Here is a 17,434-nt window from a genome sequence, read left to right on the forward strand (position 1 = left end):
CGCAAAGCGGGCTATTCCAAACATTGGAACTATCCCATTGAGATAGAATGAGCACTTTCGCATTCCATTGTTACAATGGGAGTCAACGTGTCGCCACCATAGAGTATGGTCGCCACTCTCTTACTAGATTACTCCGGTTTACAGAAGTCTTCTTTTGGACAAACAGCATGCGAGTGCACTACCGCCACCCACTGACGTGGAATGGAATGTAAACTAAAGATCTACCCATACCAGCATAATATTCTAGGCCTAGGCTAGAATACTACAGCTAGAGTAGTACTACACAGTATGTACCAATTACCAAAACAATGAAGATATAATCTGAAACCACATGATGCCCCTTACTTATTTTAATATATGGTCCACTTTATACAATATTCATACTTTCCATTATTATGCTTTCCAATTACAGCTAGAGAGAGAGAACTGTTTAGATCAGTATGACTGTACACTTACAGCACCTTTAATTCTTGTATACCTCCAAATTTCCCAATGTTTTAGACACCAACCCATACAGTACATACGGAAGAAAAAGATATCTCCATCCTGAAACTTCAAGTTATGCTGATCTAGGCCTACATAGCGATCAATTTAACATTATCCCAATAATTGATTATATATATATATATATATATATATATATATATATATATATATATATATATATATATATATACTGTATATATACTTATATACACTTCTAGAAAACGGTTGAATTATTTTTTGAACCATTTCATATTATTCGTTTGCTTTTTCAAAATTTCTATTTATTTGTGGGTGAGTCTTTAATTTCATATTTTATCAGCAGAACATCAAACCATTTCAGACTTTAAAATTGGTCTTACGGACAAATGTATTTATTTGCCATCTTTAAATCCCATATGACTTTACGGAAGATGCACGAAAACAGGAAGGAAATAAGCAGCCTGTATCATGAGATTTGGTGTATGATGCGTTGCCATTTCCATTTTAACACTAGGAATGTGTTCTCTAAATATACATACTACAGTATATATGCACTGGCTGCTTTAAATTACTAAAATAGTATTTACAGTTTCTAGACATGGACACCTGCATTCCAAAGTCATTAAATAGAAATATATATAATATGCATTAATGCATACATACTAATAATCAGCCAATCAAAATCAATCAGCCATAGCGATTGCTTAGAGTAGACAGCACTTTGTTGTTATGTCGCTTTAGAAGGCAGTGATAGAATTCACAGCGGAGAATGGACACTTAGGTTTCGGAGATGCAAACACAAAAGCTTACCTACAGTATGTATGTTAAAGAGAAAACTGTTTTACTTCAGAACAAGTGGTTGGTCTATTGCATGATCATTCTGCCATTTATTGGATAAGTCAAACCTTCTAGAGATTCACACTATTTTCACACACGACAGTAAGTGGAATAGAAATAAAATAAAATTCAAAAGGAAAAGGCCAACAGGGGGAAACTGAAAACAAATTCGCAAACACCCTGCTGACTGGCTGGTAAACATGGATTAATGGTCCCAGATATTCACGTTTCTACAGTCTAAAGCTTAATTCATACTCCATCGTGCAAGGGTGTTGCTTGCCTAAAAGAACAGATCTACAAGCTATCGACACATAAATGTCACATTCTTGTTGGCAAGCGACACCCTCATACTATAGAGTATAGATAAGGCTTAAATGTTCAGCGATGGAGTGATGGTGGCAGAGTTTGGTTGTCAGACAAAGCAGAATTCAGTCCACTTCCATCTCTCCTGAAGCAGGCTTCGTCTTAGCATCTCCCTTCCCCTCAGCACCTTGCCGGGCCGTCTGGCCATTATGATCCCCGCTAGTTTTATCGTTTTCTTCAGGCACCTCCTCTATTTTGGGCTTTGGCCTGTTGATCACAGGATTGCATACCTCGTCCAGCTCCTGGTAAGCATAAAGTGTACAGCTGATTACATTTTTCTCAATGAAAGAAAGAACAGGCTGCATGTTAAATTGTCATTCCAATCACATACTTGTATCTTGGATATGATCTCTGCCACTTTGACGATGGGATCCTGAGCGATGGTCAGTTTATTCTGAGCATTCATCATGCTGTTCATCCAATTCATGCTGTCATTTATACACTTCTCCACAGTGCTCATCTCCTCTGCATTCAGATGCAAGTATCGCTCATCCTAGGAGGGAGTTAAGAAAGATCAATTCTCTAACATGGACCTAATTCCCTTAATAATACATCAATACATCACATACACTTCCCATTTATGGTTTTACATCTATTACATTTCATTTCAAGGATACAAACAATAAAGGTGTGTAGCACTGCCCCTTTAAGGGTAGTGCATAAAAGGTTTGAGGCCTCATGTTTGACCAGAAGCCTGATTTGAGTGTTAGTTGAGGAGTGGGGACCTGGAGGCATAAGGTGTACTGTATGTACACAGCCTAGTACTTGGCTGGTAAGAACACCTGAAACAAATGTTGATGCTTTCATTCATTTTGATTATATGGGGATATATTTTAATTAGGGGCATTTTATATTACATTTACAGAGTTCGGTAAGTGTGATGTTTTATGAGGGAGAGCTGGGACACTGCCGGAGTCGGTAAAGGGTAGGGGAATGCGTTTTGAGAGGAATTTTGACATGGGGAAAATACTTAATGGCATCTTTTGAAACATCTCACCACCAACCAAATGTATCCTCTGTATTTCCAGAGCCTCCTCCAGGTCCTTTCCTCCTGGGTTAACCACATGGTGTGGTATTCAGTGGAGCCTTGAGTATATTGACTGGGTATGTTTTGCTATATTTTGTATAATGTAATGAATTTGTATTGAGGGGGATCCACTTGATGTATTATGTGATCTATTGTAGGAGGACAACTAATCTACCTAACCTACAACCTTTCACTGTTTTTCCCACCATGCCATTTGAGACTGGGTTTTACCAGATCGTTTGTTAGGCCATGTTGTAGAGGACATGGGTGTATACTGGGCGGCTGTGCCATTATTTAATATTGCATGGTTTGTATTTTGTTTGCTGTGATTAGTTTAATTTACTTTTACTTGTTTATTTGTGGTGTATGTTTACTTTGGAGGACTCAGTAGTAGGACCTGAAGCCTTCAACCTATATCACCTGCCCTTGGGCTCAGTCCCACTTTTAGAATCATGATTTCCCAGCTATAATAACCCCTCTTCTGTATTTTAACATGAATATATTTTTCTACATGTTGAATAAACTTGACACTTTGTTACATCAGCCTCTGGTGCTGTTCATTCACCCGTACCAAATTGGGAAACCTTAACCTTGTCCAGCATACAGTATATGGTTAATGCTATGGTTAATGTGTTAAGGTGTTTGTAGGATCCCGCACTCCTATTTGTGAGGGTGGCATCTCATTTCATAATAATATACTGTAGCCCTGCTAAAGGTGTAAATTGTGTGACCTAAAACATTTCCAGTGTTTACAAGCCACAGGAGGCTAACGACACCAAAAAGAAAACAAGTTTGTGCACTCAGCATCAAAAATGGCCGTGACCATAATTTGTGTGGTCCCATTGCAGCCTTGGTGTCGTTGACAATGAAGCTGTACAACACAGTTTTCACCTTTTTAGAGCCGTTTCAAGGCTGGACAGAATCTGTGTCATATTAGTTTTTTAATGAACATTTTAATATTTTCAGAAAACTTATAGAAGCCATTTTTTTTAATCAGCCTCAGGTCTAGTGTAAGTGGGAACCACTTTTATCCCTATTAAAACATTTCCCTCCAAAATTAAAAAAATTGTGAAAAAGGCTGATCTACAAGCTAAGATAGTATAAAGCAATTTAGATTAAATGAAATGGGAACAAAGTACAGCTGCGACTTGTGCTTTCGTTTGAAATGTACCCATTCTGCATCCTGTGAAATAAAAAAATCAATCAATAGGCTACATAATTATGCTCCAATATATTCTATGTTCACCTTCTGTTTATAGGAGTCCACAGCCTTCATAAAAAGTTGCAGTTTCTTGCCGAGTTCTTCAAAAGCCCTCGGCCTGTCCTCCTGCTCCCTGTGTCGGTCCTGAATGGGCTGACCAAACCTCTGCAAAATGATAGAAGTTTTACTGAAGGATATTCAATATAGAGAAGAATGGCAACCAGGGAATAAAGGTGCACACAGTTGAGCTACATGGCTCGTCATCACCGAACCTGACCCTTTAAACACCAAATTGAACCATTATCAGATATTGAGTTAAAGACATAATAATATATTCATGTGCCTGTGTGATACATTGAGTCATTGCAAATGGAGACATGCTGTACATTCACACAGTTGGACAGCCTCATTTCAATAGTTCACCAATCACCACTCAACTGATGATCAGAATGCTATTCAGAAGATTAGGAAATGCTCTTGATCCATTACATTTTATAATCTGTCTCTTAATCCCTCTTCTGGACCTCATGGTCTAATCTAGTGCAATGTGGCATTTGAGACCATAAAATAAGCTTTTGAAACAGAACCTCTTAACACTAAGCCAGTGTTGATAGTAAAGACGTGTTTGTGCAAATCCAATCGTTTCTGACAACTGACGCAGAAATTCTTCTGCAGTATAGTAAGCAAAGACCAACCTTGAGTGCTTCCAGTTTTTCCACGTAGACCTGTTTGGGTTGATCTTCTCCCTCTTCATACAACCAGTTCTCTGTGTCCTCCAGCATCAGCGTCAGTCGGCTACTGTCCTATTAATGAGGTCCAAATAACAGATGACAGTTTTACTGTTGTTTGTGTTCGTTGTATTAATATTATTAGCCTTATTTTAATCGTGGTGAAACCAGGACAATTTGGTTGTTGTGAATGTTGAAAACGAGGATATTGTATAACCGGGATGTCCGCTCACAGGAACTTTACCCCTGCGCCACACGTAAATCCCAACCACCGCACGTAAATACAAACTCAAATGTAAATCTGAAATCATTATTTTATTGTTAGTACTGTCTGTACAGAGGAATTTGTATGAAATAAAATATGTTATTACCTCCTCTGTGATGTACTTTTCATAGATGCCACAGAGTTTGTCCCGTAGGTCATATACGTACTCCTCCACAGCATTTTTAGCATCATTCCTCTCTTTCTCCAGTTTGTCCTGAACAATCATCTGACCCTGAAAACACAAACACGGCACACATTTCATCAATCAACTACTAGCCAAATCATATTTTGACCTGATGATGTAGTCCTCAAACACTTGAATCCAAAACATTCTTCTGTGAACTTTATATTATGGTACATTTAGCGTTCTTACTTCACTTGGAGGTACTGTAGCACTGAGTAACTGAACGTATGGTCTAGTATTCATCTGACATACCGTAGAGATTCATTTTCTGACATTCATCCAGAATCTAACCTCTGCTCTATCATCATTCCACTCATAGAGATGAGCAGTATTATTTTGTATAGCGTTGAAAAGTGAATAATGTCAAAAACTCAAACAGACAGAGGTTGGACTTGATACTGTACATGCATAGCTGAATGAAGCCATCTTTTTTCATGTCACCTAGCGATAGGCATTCCAATAACGGCATGACTCTGCATTTCTTTGGACCACCAGAGGGACTCACCTCATACTCTATAAAGTCATTAAGGACACCCCTGTCCAGTTGTCTGATGGTGTTGGCTAAGATGGGCAGATCGATGCTCTTCACCTTGACTTTGGGCTTACTTCCCCCTGCCGTTGCATCCTGCTTCTCTCCCGGTGTCCCTTCCTGTATTGGTAAACAGAAACAATTCACCCCCTATACTAAATTCTATGGTGCTTTTGTTTTATTTTAACCTGATTATTGTCTTTTAGCCCCTAATTCCCCCCCTCTCCCTCAAAAGGCCACACCTTTTGACAAGCCCCATTTGTAAATAAGAATCTGTTCTGAGTGGCCAAAGAGCATTGACCAGGTCTTAAGTTAAGTAATAAGACCTGGCACTTAAGACACGCAAAATACAGCCCAATGTGTCTTACCTGGTTATTTAACCGCACCAATGCAACTAGTCGCAACAAACGGTATTAAGAGCATGACACACCATTGCAACTCCTTTAAAATGCCATTGGGGATAATGGTCGGGCCCAGCCCTGTCCATATGGGGGCCTTAAGCAGGGTGGGGTTGGATGCAGCTCAAAGTGAACTTTACTCAGGTATCTAGTTTGTCACTGTCCAACCTTCCTAGCCCGTGTTAATAAAGAAATAATATGCGATAATCGGCCATTATCTCTGGAACGGAAAGTCTAATCTGCTCAGTTCAAAGCGTGTTGGATGCATGGTGGGCCATCACTGTGGTTGCGCGCAACTACTGTACTGTATGTGTAACTACTCACACCCGTTTGGTTGCAAGGAGTTGCATGGCGAATCATTGGTGTGGTTTGGGCTTTATAAGACTTCTATACCATTCCCGTGTTATACCTCATGTACCTCACCTGTTGCTATGTTTTTTAACCTGCACCTTATGTCTAACCTCATGTACATACCTGTTAGGGTGCCGTCACAGCGAACTTTAATTCTGCAGGCGGATTCTGCCAATGCTTTTCAATGGGAACGGAGCAGTTTGTTGCTATCCATTCCCATTGAAAAGCAGATGTCAGAGTCCACCCGCATAAGCAGAATTGAAATTCAATGTGACTGCACCCTTACATTTGTATGTATAAATGTACAATGTACATTGCCAGTTAATGTAACGTCAATACAGCAAAGTCCTGAGTGTTAATTTAACTCAGAGTTAAAACAGAATGTTACTGTGCATGTAATTCTGCACCAACTGACCTTACTGCTGGAACTGGCATCTTCATTCTGCTGGTCCAGCTGGCTTTGACCCTCCGGGTCCACCTGCATTTTATTCTGAAATATGATACAAGTCCATAGTGACTTTATCCCAGTACACACATACTGTAACTGATTTATCTTCTCACTAATCTTAGTTATATTTCAAACCACCTATTTAAGATGGAAATTATTCTTGTTAACATTGATAAGAGTAAATGACAAAGAAATACACAATTGGACCAAAGGCTGAGACTATGTTTTCGCCCCTGTCCGTCCGTCCATGTGTGTGTCCGTCTGTCTGAGAAGCTAATCTCCGGCACGAAAGATTTAAACTTTGCACGCTCACTCCCTGGAAGCCAGAGAAGAACCTCTGCCCCAAATCTTTCACATCACACCACCAGGAGGCCGATCTTTGCATTTAAAAAAATATATATATTACTCTTATAGCTTTTGTCCAAACATCATGCAGATCGGTATTCGTATTCGGTACACATTATCTCTATAGCATGTGATTGTGATCAAGACGGATCTGTCTGATTTTTCATTGATTGCGGAGGGGTCCATTTTGCACAAAATCGGTTGGACCCATCCCAGTAGGTCAAGGAAGAACCTACATATTTTACATCATCCTGTTATAGCGCCACCAGGAGTCAATTTCTTTGTAAAACACACAATCCAAACGTTGCTGGTTCACAATAAGAACAGAGACTAGTGCTCCAAGCAGAACATGTTTCTAGTTGAAATTGGAATTGCGATTCCAACTGATAACGTGGTGTGGTGCTTATGAATTAAACATGCATAAGCCAGGGGATGGGGGTGTGTTTGAAGAGCAGACAGGGTATGAAGCGTACAGGGTAAGAAAGAGTGGTTGTGTGTCCACTGTCCACTAGAGCTCCTTTTAAAAGTGTTGAGAGGTGTGCTGACCTGGTCCTCTGGCCTGCCGTCATTCTGCACCATGGGCTCCATGTCCATCTGAACATCCTCTCCGTCACCTTTCTGCTTCTCAATCAGTGCAGCGCTAGATACACTGAAGATGCCGTGCACATTAACACGCACTTTAACTTTCACTTTCGAACTGTCTCCATCTGGCTGGGGGACAACATTCTGAACAGAGAAGCAGCCTGGGAGAAAGAGGGGAGGAAGTGCGATAGAGTGGTTTATTGAAAAGATAAATCAAAGAGCTGTTAAATGTGAATCCACACTTTATGTCGTTATCTCACTTTGACAAGCACTGAGGTGTTTCAGACTAATAGTCCCACGAGACTGTACACACAGTCACACTCTGATACTGCAGAAAGTATAGCTTTTACATGGAGCCAGACACATTATACATGCACCCCGAGAGGCTATATATAAACCCTGTGGAAGCAGAGCTGAACAAAGTCTAAGTTAATTATACAGAAGTGCTGTTGAAGCAGTTAATTTACCTATCCTTTGGTCTGGGTATGGAAGCTCTTGAGGGTTGCTGTAGAAGGCCTCAAGGTCAAAGGTTTCCTTCTTGTGGAAGGTGATAACTTTGGAAAAGGGAGCTGCGTGGTTCTTGCTGAACACCTCACACTCTCTGTGACAGACACGCAACAAAATAGAATCAACAGCTTGTGGAGACACAACGGACCGGTATCTTTAAGTTTGTGCAATGTCGTGCTTCAGTCACTATTGTTGTGGATATATGGTTTGATGCAATTGACTCAGAGGGATAGAAATAAGTCCATACCCGACTCCATCCTCTGTGGGTGATTTCCAGCGCAGAGTGATGGGAAACGGAACCACATCCGTAATGGAGAATTCACGCACTTTAAATGCAGGAGACAAAATTGCACACTACAAACATTGCACACACACACACACACACACACACACACACACACACTCCATATCAACATAGACACAAAAAGTGCTGACTTTAAGGGCAAAATCACCGATTTCAACCTGAATTCTGTCATTCTATTGTGATGAGGACTTGTGCAAATTGTGTTGCTTGTCTCCAGAATCTCTAGTCACGCAAGTCAGTTATGTTGCTCTGAATTCAGTATTACACCAAATAATAATCACTCTCTTCGGCAATGTCCATCTCGGAAAACAGCTGCAATGGGAGCATTTTCACACTGAATAAGGAAGGGAAGTGAAATAGAAATTCAGTGTCCCTCGGCTAAAAATGTGACATAACACTTTCCAATGTGTTACCGCATGTCTCTCTTGCTCTCTCTCAAAGGCGTTGCAAAATCTGCCAGCCTTAGCTTATTTCAACATGAGGCTGGCTGAGATTTTGCAGCACCTCGAGAGTGCAGCTCTCAACAAAATAACACATTGGGGAAGTGCTATGTCAGATTTTCACATGTCCTCCTTACAACACAACGATAGATTTCAGGTTTAATAGTCTCCATGTCATACAGTACCTGAAGTGCACATCCCCTTGCGACAGCCTCATCAGCATTGAGGGTGGTGCTGACGTCCTTGCCAAAGAACTTGGAGATCCTCTCTTTGATGGCTGGGATCCTGGTGGCTCCACCCACCACCTCGACTGCATAGACCTCATCCCGGCTAAGCTCTGTCATAAAACATAACAAAAAAACTCGCTGTTGTATTGTTAATGTTGGCTACATAATCATTATTATTATTATTTGTTTAGGCATTTTCTCCCAATTTAGTTTGCTATTACATTTCTGATTTCCCCACATTGTCACTCCTGACCCCTACTGGTTGGTCTTCGGAGTTCGGACTCGTTGGCCTTAGGGATGGTACTATAAAATGTGACGTGTCTCCATTGAAGGCAGGAGGTCAAGCGGAAGTGCCATAGGGAAGCACTGAAGGCACGATGCCGAACCCTAACCCAAGTGACGCCACTCATGCAACTCCTCCATGTCTCTCGCTGTCACTCAACTGACTACTGGCCAATCACAGCGCATCTTTTCTGGGACTTATGTTACGCACGCGGAAGCTTGACAAGCTTCCACTAGCTGCTTCGCAAGGAATCTCAGAAAAATTCAATTTTGACACGCAGCCCAGAGCCGGAGTCTATGACTGCGAGGACATAGAGAGTGTGGAGTCACACCCTATTCCTCACAGTTCAACACGCCCTTGACCAACCTGTAGGAGACTGTAGTGCAGTCAGTGACAGAGAACGTGCTGACCGACCAACCGCCCTCCTACAAGCGCAACCAATTGTGTTGGAATACCCAGCCAGGCGGAATGCACTACGGAGGATTCCATTTCCAACATCTAATTTACAGGTGGTGGGCAGGAACTATACCCCTGCACCACTTGAGTGCCTGTTGTGATTAACATAAACCAAACACTGTGACGTACTTGACTGTTCAAGGACAGCTTTCAATGGCAACTCTACCCTCAATAGATATTGAGCACACAAGTCTTCAAACTGGGTCCTGAAATGACAACAAAACAAAGGGAAAAATATAATAATAGAAATATAATATATTCTGTATGTACTGTATGTTAGATTACCCATGCTTAACATGCAAGATAAAATTAAGGTGGGATTTTTTTTACCTATTCATTCTGCCAGAAACATCAATGTCATTCATAAAGCACTCTATGTTCAGAGGCAGGTCAGAAGAGTTTGCGCTCATTAGCTTCTTCAACTTTTCACACTCCTGGTGCAGACGCAGGATGGCTCTAGGGTTCTCCTTCACGTTGAGCTTGTACCGCGCCTTAAAGTCCTCACAGAAGAAATCCACTAGCGCCTCGTCAAAATTACGGCCACCCAGGTATGGGTCGAACGCTATGGCAAGGACCTGAGGGTACAGATTACAATTGGGATTTACCGGTAAACATGATTTATACTTAATCGTATGATGGTGTTTCTAATCAAAAATTGACAATCTACAGGCTCACAACACATACAATCTCTTGGAGCTTGTGCTTATGCTATTGTCAGGAAATGTGTGCATTTGAAATAACTAGTACCAACCTTAAGTTTGCCTTTGTTGAAGGCAGTTACAGAGACCTGGTATGATGAATGTCCTATGTCCACAAAAACCACGTTTCTTGGTTTCTCCTCTGGAGTAGGGAGGTCCTGCTTGTAGATCCCATATGCCAAAGCCACTGTCAATCCAAATAAAAATCACAAACTGATTGGAATCTAGGAACAAATTAATTATCATTCTCAAATGCTAATTATATAGCAATGCAGAGTGATTTTGCAGTTGCTTTGTGTGTTAGTGTTTCAACTTGCAGTACAACAATCACCAACAGTATGTACTGTATCTCTTGAATGGCATGTTATAATACCCGATGACAATACTTAAACTTTGCATGAACTGACAGATTTCTACTGAAGCTAGCAAAAAGCAGATGATCATCCTTCTAAACGGCTGCTATGCAGCCATTTCAGAAATACCACTATAAGCATTTTGTTCTAAATAAAGTTACTGACCTGCAGTAGTGTCATTAATCAGACGTAAACAGTTCAGGCCAGCAATTTGTGATGCATCCAACACAGATCGTCTTTCAGCATCTGTGTAAAAACTTGGGACCTGTAAAATATACCAAACATATTATACCAGTCACTGAACACAGTACTTACTTAGGTTACAAATCAAATTATGGTGTTTTTTCTTTCAAAAACTTTCAAAATTGCAAATCTAATAGCTCCAAGCGCTTCGTTCTATGCCACATGTCTGCTATTTTCCATGGTCCCTGTACAATAAATTATATTTCTTTGTATTTGGAAATGTATGTGTCACTCACAGATATGACACAGTCCACCACTGGTTTCTTCAGTCCACTCTCTGATGTCTCTTTTAACTTGGTCAACAGCATTCCTGTTATCTGCTCAACAGTGAACACTTTGTCCTCATCCAAATACCGTACCTGCAAATGAGGAATAGATTAAGTTTCTCAAGTGCAATTAGTCATTGAAGTAGAAATACTAATGCTAAAACAAATAATTTTAAACACTGGAAATTCAAATAATGTGTAAAAACAATACCAATGTTATAATTTGTCATTTTCATAAATAATGAACATGTTATATCAGCTCAATCCACCTGCCCCCTCATTTCCCATACTCAAGGCTGTGAAGTTAAGAGTGGAAGAAGATCAACCCTGGTAAACACATCCAAGCGCCCTATAACTAACTAAGGGACACTTACAGACAGTATATATAAACTTGTTATTATAGAATCTACCGGTATATAAATGTAATCTCATATTTAACCGTTGAAATTGGTACCAGGCATTACAAATAGAGCTAGTTTTGAATGCTAGACATGTAAAATGTACATGTATAGGCCAATATTCTAATACAGTATATACAACTAAACACGTCCTTCACTCGTGATGTCACGATTGTTCAATTCCATTCCATATATAATATAATTATACAAAGAAGAAACTGATATTATTGTCTAGATATGTCTAGATATAGACAATATATGAATCTGTCCCATATCTGTTATTTAAGTCACAAAAACTAAACAAAAACACTGCCTATGAATTTTAATCTATAGTATCTACCATAATAAAGTCTAAATTATGTCTGTCTGTGGCAAGCAGCATGCACAGGTCTACACGCCGCGTCACTGCCCTGCGATGTGTTGTCAATATGAAGATGACTGACATATTGATGACATGTACAGCAGGAACATGCAGTGCTGTTTCTGCATCATGACGTGAGTCTTGGTGGTGAGAACTGTGGCAGTTCAGCCTGCCACTGAGACTGAATTCAACACGGGGTTAAAGTTTGAGGTATTATTTGTGTTGCAGAGTGATATTTGTTATTTTGACTTTTGTATATTGTGTGGTGCTTGCTTGATTACTGATTGGTGGCTCCATTGTAGGGAGCTGCACCTACCAACTGTGGGTTTGGGTAGGGGACATGCCATCAGTGTTTTGTGTGTGTGTGTGTGTGTGTGTGTGTGTGTGTGTGTGTGTGTGTGTGTGTGTGTGTGTGTGTGTGTGTGTGTGTGTGTGTGTGTGTGTGTGTGTGTGTGTGTGTGTGTGTGTGTGTGTGTGTGTGTGTGTATATATATAGAGAGAGAGATAACTCTGATTATAAATATGTGGGTTATGTGAATTGTGGATAATGTGTAATGATTTAAATGTGAATTATACAAGTGTTAAAGTATTGTCTCTGGACATGGGGCTGTTATAATTGTGGAATCAATTAGGGTTGGTATGGTCCAGTGGGAGGGGCCTAGCCTATATATAAGAAGGGGGACCTGCCACTGTGGTTCAGTCGATGTAGGGCTGTAGACCAGGAGGGCTGACCTATTCAGCCATGTATATAGTTTTGCTGTGTTTTGTTAAAACACAATTTTTGCCACTTCGGGACACAAGGTGAATTGATTTTGCTAATAATTTTGAACATTTTTGAGTCTTGAATCTAATGCCTTTTTGGGCCCATACTACCTCGCACTGAGCAAAGTGTGACAAGAACTATGGGTCTAGACATGCCTACTTACTCTGATCACTGATCTGAGCTCGTTCAATCTCAATGTGCATAGTTCCAAACATTAGAACTATTTCATTGAGATAGAATGAGCACTTCCGTATTCCATTCTTCCAATGGGAGTGAACACTAGTGTCGTCACACTCTTACTGGATCACGCTGATCTGGCCAGTCTATGACTATCCGTCATCTACGATGTCAGTACTATGACATCAGTCATCTCCATATTTGGGCAACATTTAAGCCATATCCACCACCATTGACTTCCAGTATTAAAAAGTAAATAAAATAAATCACTACAGAGACACGCTATAACAGTTACAGCAGTGGAAGATAAACAAGAATGTATGGACTTCAAAACTGTGCAGTGCATTTACCTTAATTCCAGTAGTGCCATTGGCCAGCTTATGCAAACTGTATGGGAGTTTTGGTTTTTCCGCCTGGACATAAGGGTCATCGAATGCTCTGGCGTGGAACTTTTTGAAGCCATGAACTGTGTTTTTGAAGTTTGTTATAATCTGGAACAACAACCAGAACTATCTCATCATCTTTTAAACATTGATTTTCAACAGCAGCATTGATCTGTTACCTTCATTACATAAATTATATGGATGGTTGTAGCTGTCTTACCTGACCCTTAGCTGCATTTCCAATTATACGGTTTTTGGAGGCCAAAGACACACAAGCCCTTCAGAGGAAAAAAGGAATATTGTATTAGTGCTGCTGATATCAGCTGCGATATAGTTGAACTCTCAGGGATGGATTGAAACAGATGGTGTGCCATGCAGGCAAAAACTATGTGGGCTGTGAAACTGCCCAAGATTTAGCTAATTTCACAAGGGAGTCTGACTATAAACTAGGTCAGTATATGTGACAGAGCAGTTCACCTTCAAAAGTAAACCTCACTTGCAACTTCACTTCTCATCACTCATTTTACGCATCCTTTGCACACCACTGATAACATTGTTTTGCAATGCTGACAGTGGCAAATGGGAATCTTTCTAGAACTTGTGTTGAGGATCCATTTAATCAATTGGCAGCACCAGCTCTATAGTTCCACACCTCCCCTCCAAAACGCATCCATCCAATTTGGGAATGAAAACTCCTGCTGCCTCCAGGTTCCTGCCCCTGCATCCCCTTTCCTTAACTCCATGTCAGTAAGCATGCAGCAATGTTCACCATTGTCTTTGCAGGTGTTTTAAAACACTAAAAGCTACATTTTTACACTTAGATGGTGCAAGAATAGCCAACACAAGATTTAACAATCAAACAGTAATTGTACGAACAAGATAAACAGTACCCTATATGGAAGACTGTCATAGATTTATTTGATTCTGTCTGTGTGACATAAATAATCAGAAATATAACAGTCTTGACCTAATATACATAAACAGTAGCCTTTCCCTGGTTTAAAGGCTGGTTCTATGGCTGAGAGGTGCTTAGATAATGTATATTAATAATAGATCATTACAAGAGAATGAACTATCTTGTATGGATCCATTACAAGTCCCACTGCAGTGCACTGTCACCATATACAAAATATTTGTTGTTTTTAGCTACATTAGGCCTATATCCAATAATCCATGACGATCCATCCCTTAAAAATAAATAATGTATTTTGTATGCATGTGTCTGTCTGACTGACTGTCACAGTCTAAGCCAACTTCAACGCTCACTGCGCAGCACAAAACATGCGCTCTCAGCGGCACGCGCACGTGCTAGGGGCCTGCCCTGCATCACTGCGATAGTGCGTGTCATGGTAGCAGCCTACAATAATGTTTAACCTTGTCAGTCGTATGCAAAATTGCAAATTTCGTCAACCAAGAAAAGTCATTTCTGAAGGCATGTTATTTATTGTCTTATCACTCTCTCATCTTCTGCCATAAGTTGCCTTTATTACCGGTATGTAGCCTACATGCCTCTGGTTACTTTTGCTTGTCTTGTACAGTTACATTCTCAGTGTTACATTTATTCATTTCTGTAACTCTATAAAACTGAAGTGACTGTGTGGATCTCCACCCCAGAGACCATATATTTTGAATGGGCAACGTTTATCGTTTAAAAAAGAATGCACACGTCTGGTGTGTGTATCATGGCGTTTAATAAATCTATAATTAATCCATCCTGCACACACAGCATCTATTATTATCCTTACAATTAATGCTGATGCCGTGACATCAGGTCACAGTGAGTGCGGTTCTTGCAGTCGCAAACATCGCGTAACAAAGTCACGGCCAAAGGATGTCAATGACAACAATATCATTGTGTAATGATCAGTATATTATTCTACTTACGGTGTGCATCTGTCACTGTATTCATTGGCAACGGTTTCAATGCCACCGCTCCGAGCCACAGCGATGTAACAGTTCTGGAAACCCACATCAATGCCTACCACGGACATACTGCCACCTCAGGAACCAAACAATGATGATGATACTGTGCTTTACTACTGCTACCTCACTGTGTGCTAACTGAAATACTCTATGTTATGTAAGACGAGCGCTTTAAACCCATTCAATCTAATCTCCAGTACTACGCGATGATGAGGTCCAGAGGATTCAGGACCCGGCAGCCCTAACAAACATGCGCAATGGTTAAAGGATGCTTCGTGAACCTGCCCTCGGTCGTCTGTGATTGGCTATGTGGCACCCAAATCATTGTTTGATTGGTGCGATGACCAGTCCGTAAGAGAAGAATCTAGAATCCCCTGGAAGAAGGCATCATGATGATGGGGACGGTGCTAGATCCCATATCCGGAGGGACGGCTACGCTGTGTGATCTAAGTGTGTGATTGGCTAGATGGTTGTCAGGGAGGCAACAGCAACAAAACTTCAAATGCTTATTATTTTCGTTGGGAACTACATTGTCATTCTTCATCCGTATTAGTTACAAATGATGATGACGACGACAGTAGCCTGTCGTTTAAACAAGATGGGTTTTTTTCTCTTTTGATCTTTTGAGAAGCCATCGATTTTCATCTCTATTCTCTGTGTAGTGACTACATTCTACTTAACGATAACGGTAACTGTAGCGTAGTTGCTGCGTCACTGGTTGCCTGACAACCAAGTAGCCAATCATATTGCGATAAGGGACCTGTGTCGCCGTCAGGGACAGGTGCAGCGTGCAGGACCAATAGAGGCAAGGACTCAAAAGTGTCACGACTCAATCATACATAAAAAGTGAAATGGTGTGACAAAGTCGAGTAAGTAATTCAAGCATTAGAGACTGACTGTAATGGACTCAAATTCATGTTTGATGCTTTCAGTCATGCAGCAGCAAAAGTAGTCAATTATACAAATTAAGAGTTAACAAATATCTTATGAACACTGAAAACATCAGACAAATTGCCCATTCTTATTTGCATGCATGCCTATGTTGTGAATGTAGTACGTTAACAAAAAAGAAATACTGTGCATCCCATGTCTATGTAATGTCATCATCAGCAGACCTAATTAAACTGTCTAGTGTCTACAGGGAACTTTTTGTAATAGATTTTTGGAAAACCAGTGCATGTGCATGGTGCATCCTAGCCCTGGTCCAGTCACGAGTCTCTCTCGCTATAAGCACTGGACCAGGGATAGGTGCACCCAGATAGCTGTTGTGTCCAAAGGTCAATTGGCATAGGATTGCCTGCCAATGCCATATACTTTGTCTTGTCCCGAGCACAGATGAGATGTGAATGGGTGAATGTAAAGCTCATTGTAAAAGCAACTTTGGATCCAATTTAACACAGGTTACCCGACCGTATCTGAAAATCTAACAGATTACAAGTTGCACCCTACTTAATTTACCTGTTTGTGAACCCATGGCCTTTAGACAAAATGTCCACATTCCATCCAAATGTAATGGGCCATGTCATACTGCAATGGATGAAACAGAACAAGGATGAAGCCTAACCATAATGAGCAGTGGTGGAAAAAGTATTCAAATGTCTTGCTTAAGTAAAAGTATCAATACTCATGCAGTTACACGTAAAATCGAATTCAAAAGGTAGGCTACTTGAGTAAAAGCACAAAAGTATTGGAATCAAAATGTACTTAAAGTACCAAAGTAAAAGTACTCATTATGCAGAATATCGCATTTAGAAATTCCAAATGCCTAAAAATCTTTTGAAAATAGCGTCGCTGCGACGCATTGTTTTCAAATGGCCGAATTGTATATAGTAAAAGTAAAAGTACAATATTTGGATCTGAGTAGTGGAGTAGTTTGTAAAAGTAGCCTACTGAAAATTTGTTATACTCAAAATTGTACTTAAGCAGGCC

The 17,434-nt window shown here is 40.4% G+C and overlaps 1 protein-coding gene across 1 annotated transcript; it reads right to left on the minus strand.

Moving 5' to 3' along the window:
- Positions 1 to 1,321: 1,321 nt before the first annotated feature.
- hspa4l (heat shock protein 4 like) lies at positions 1,322 to 15,741 on the minus strand. Its single transcript, XM_080783452.1, has 19 exons — positions 15,467 to 15,741; positions 13,803 to 13,860; positions 13,550 to 13,690; positions 11,471 to 11,593; positions 11,157 to 11,256; positions 10,692 to 10,825; positions 10,271 to 10,515; positions 10,070 to 10,146; positions 9,160 to 9,311; positions 8,478 to 8,584; positions 8,191 to 8,324; positions 7,688 to 7,884; positions 6,764 to 6,838; positions 5,576 to 5,719; positions 4,993 to 5,118; positions 4,589 to 4,696; positions 3,939 to 4,058; positions 1,997 to 2,158; positions 1,322 to 1,907 (listed from the first exon to the last, which is right to left on the minus strand). Exons 1-19 carry the CDS (start codon positions 15,571 to 15,573, stop codon positions 1,731 to 1,733), a joined length of 2,487 nt encoding a protein of 828 aa, XP_080639578.1. The 5' UTR covers positions 15,574 to 15,741; the 3' UTR covers positions 1,322 to 1,730.
- Positions 15,742 to 17,434: the final 1,693 nt, after the last annotated feature.

The sequence above is a fragment of the Protomyctophum bolini genome (genome assembly GCF_963924005.1).
Source record: "Protomyctophum bolini genome assembly, chromosome: 15".
Lineage (NCBI taxonomy): Eukaryota > Metazoa > Chordata > Actinopteri > Myctophiformes > Myctophidae > Protomyctophum > Protomyctophum bolini.

Bases quoted from the DNA above. Each gene is read 5' to 3' on its own strand.
- hspa4l (XM_080783452.1), bottom strand. From the start codon at position 15,573: ATGTCCGTGGTAGGCATTGATGTGGGTTTCCAGAACTGTTACATCGCT. The intron at 11,257-11,470 runs GTGAGTGACACA...TATATTTTACAG, and splicing joins TGGTGGACTGTGTCATATCT to GTCCCAAGTTTTTACACAGA. The intron at 9,312-10,069 runs GTACGTCACAGT...GTTTTATGACAG, and splicing joins AGCTGTCCTTGAACAGTCAA to AGCTTAGCCGGGATGAGGTC.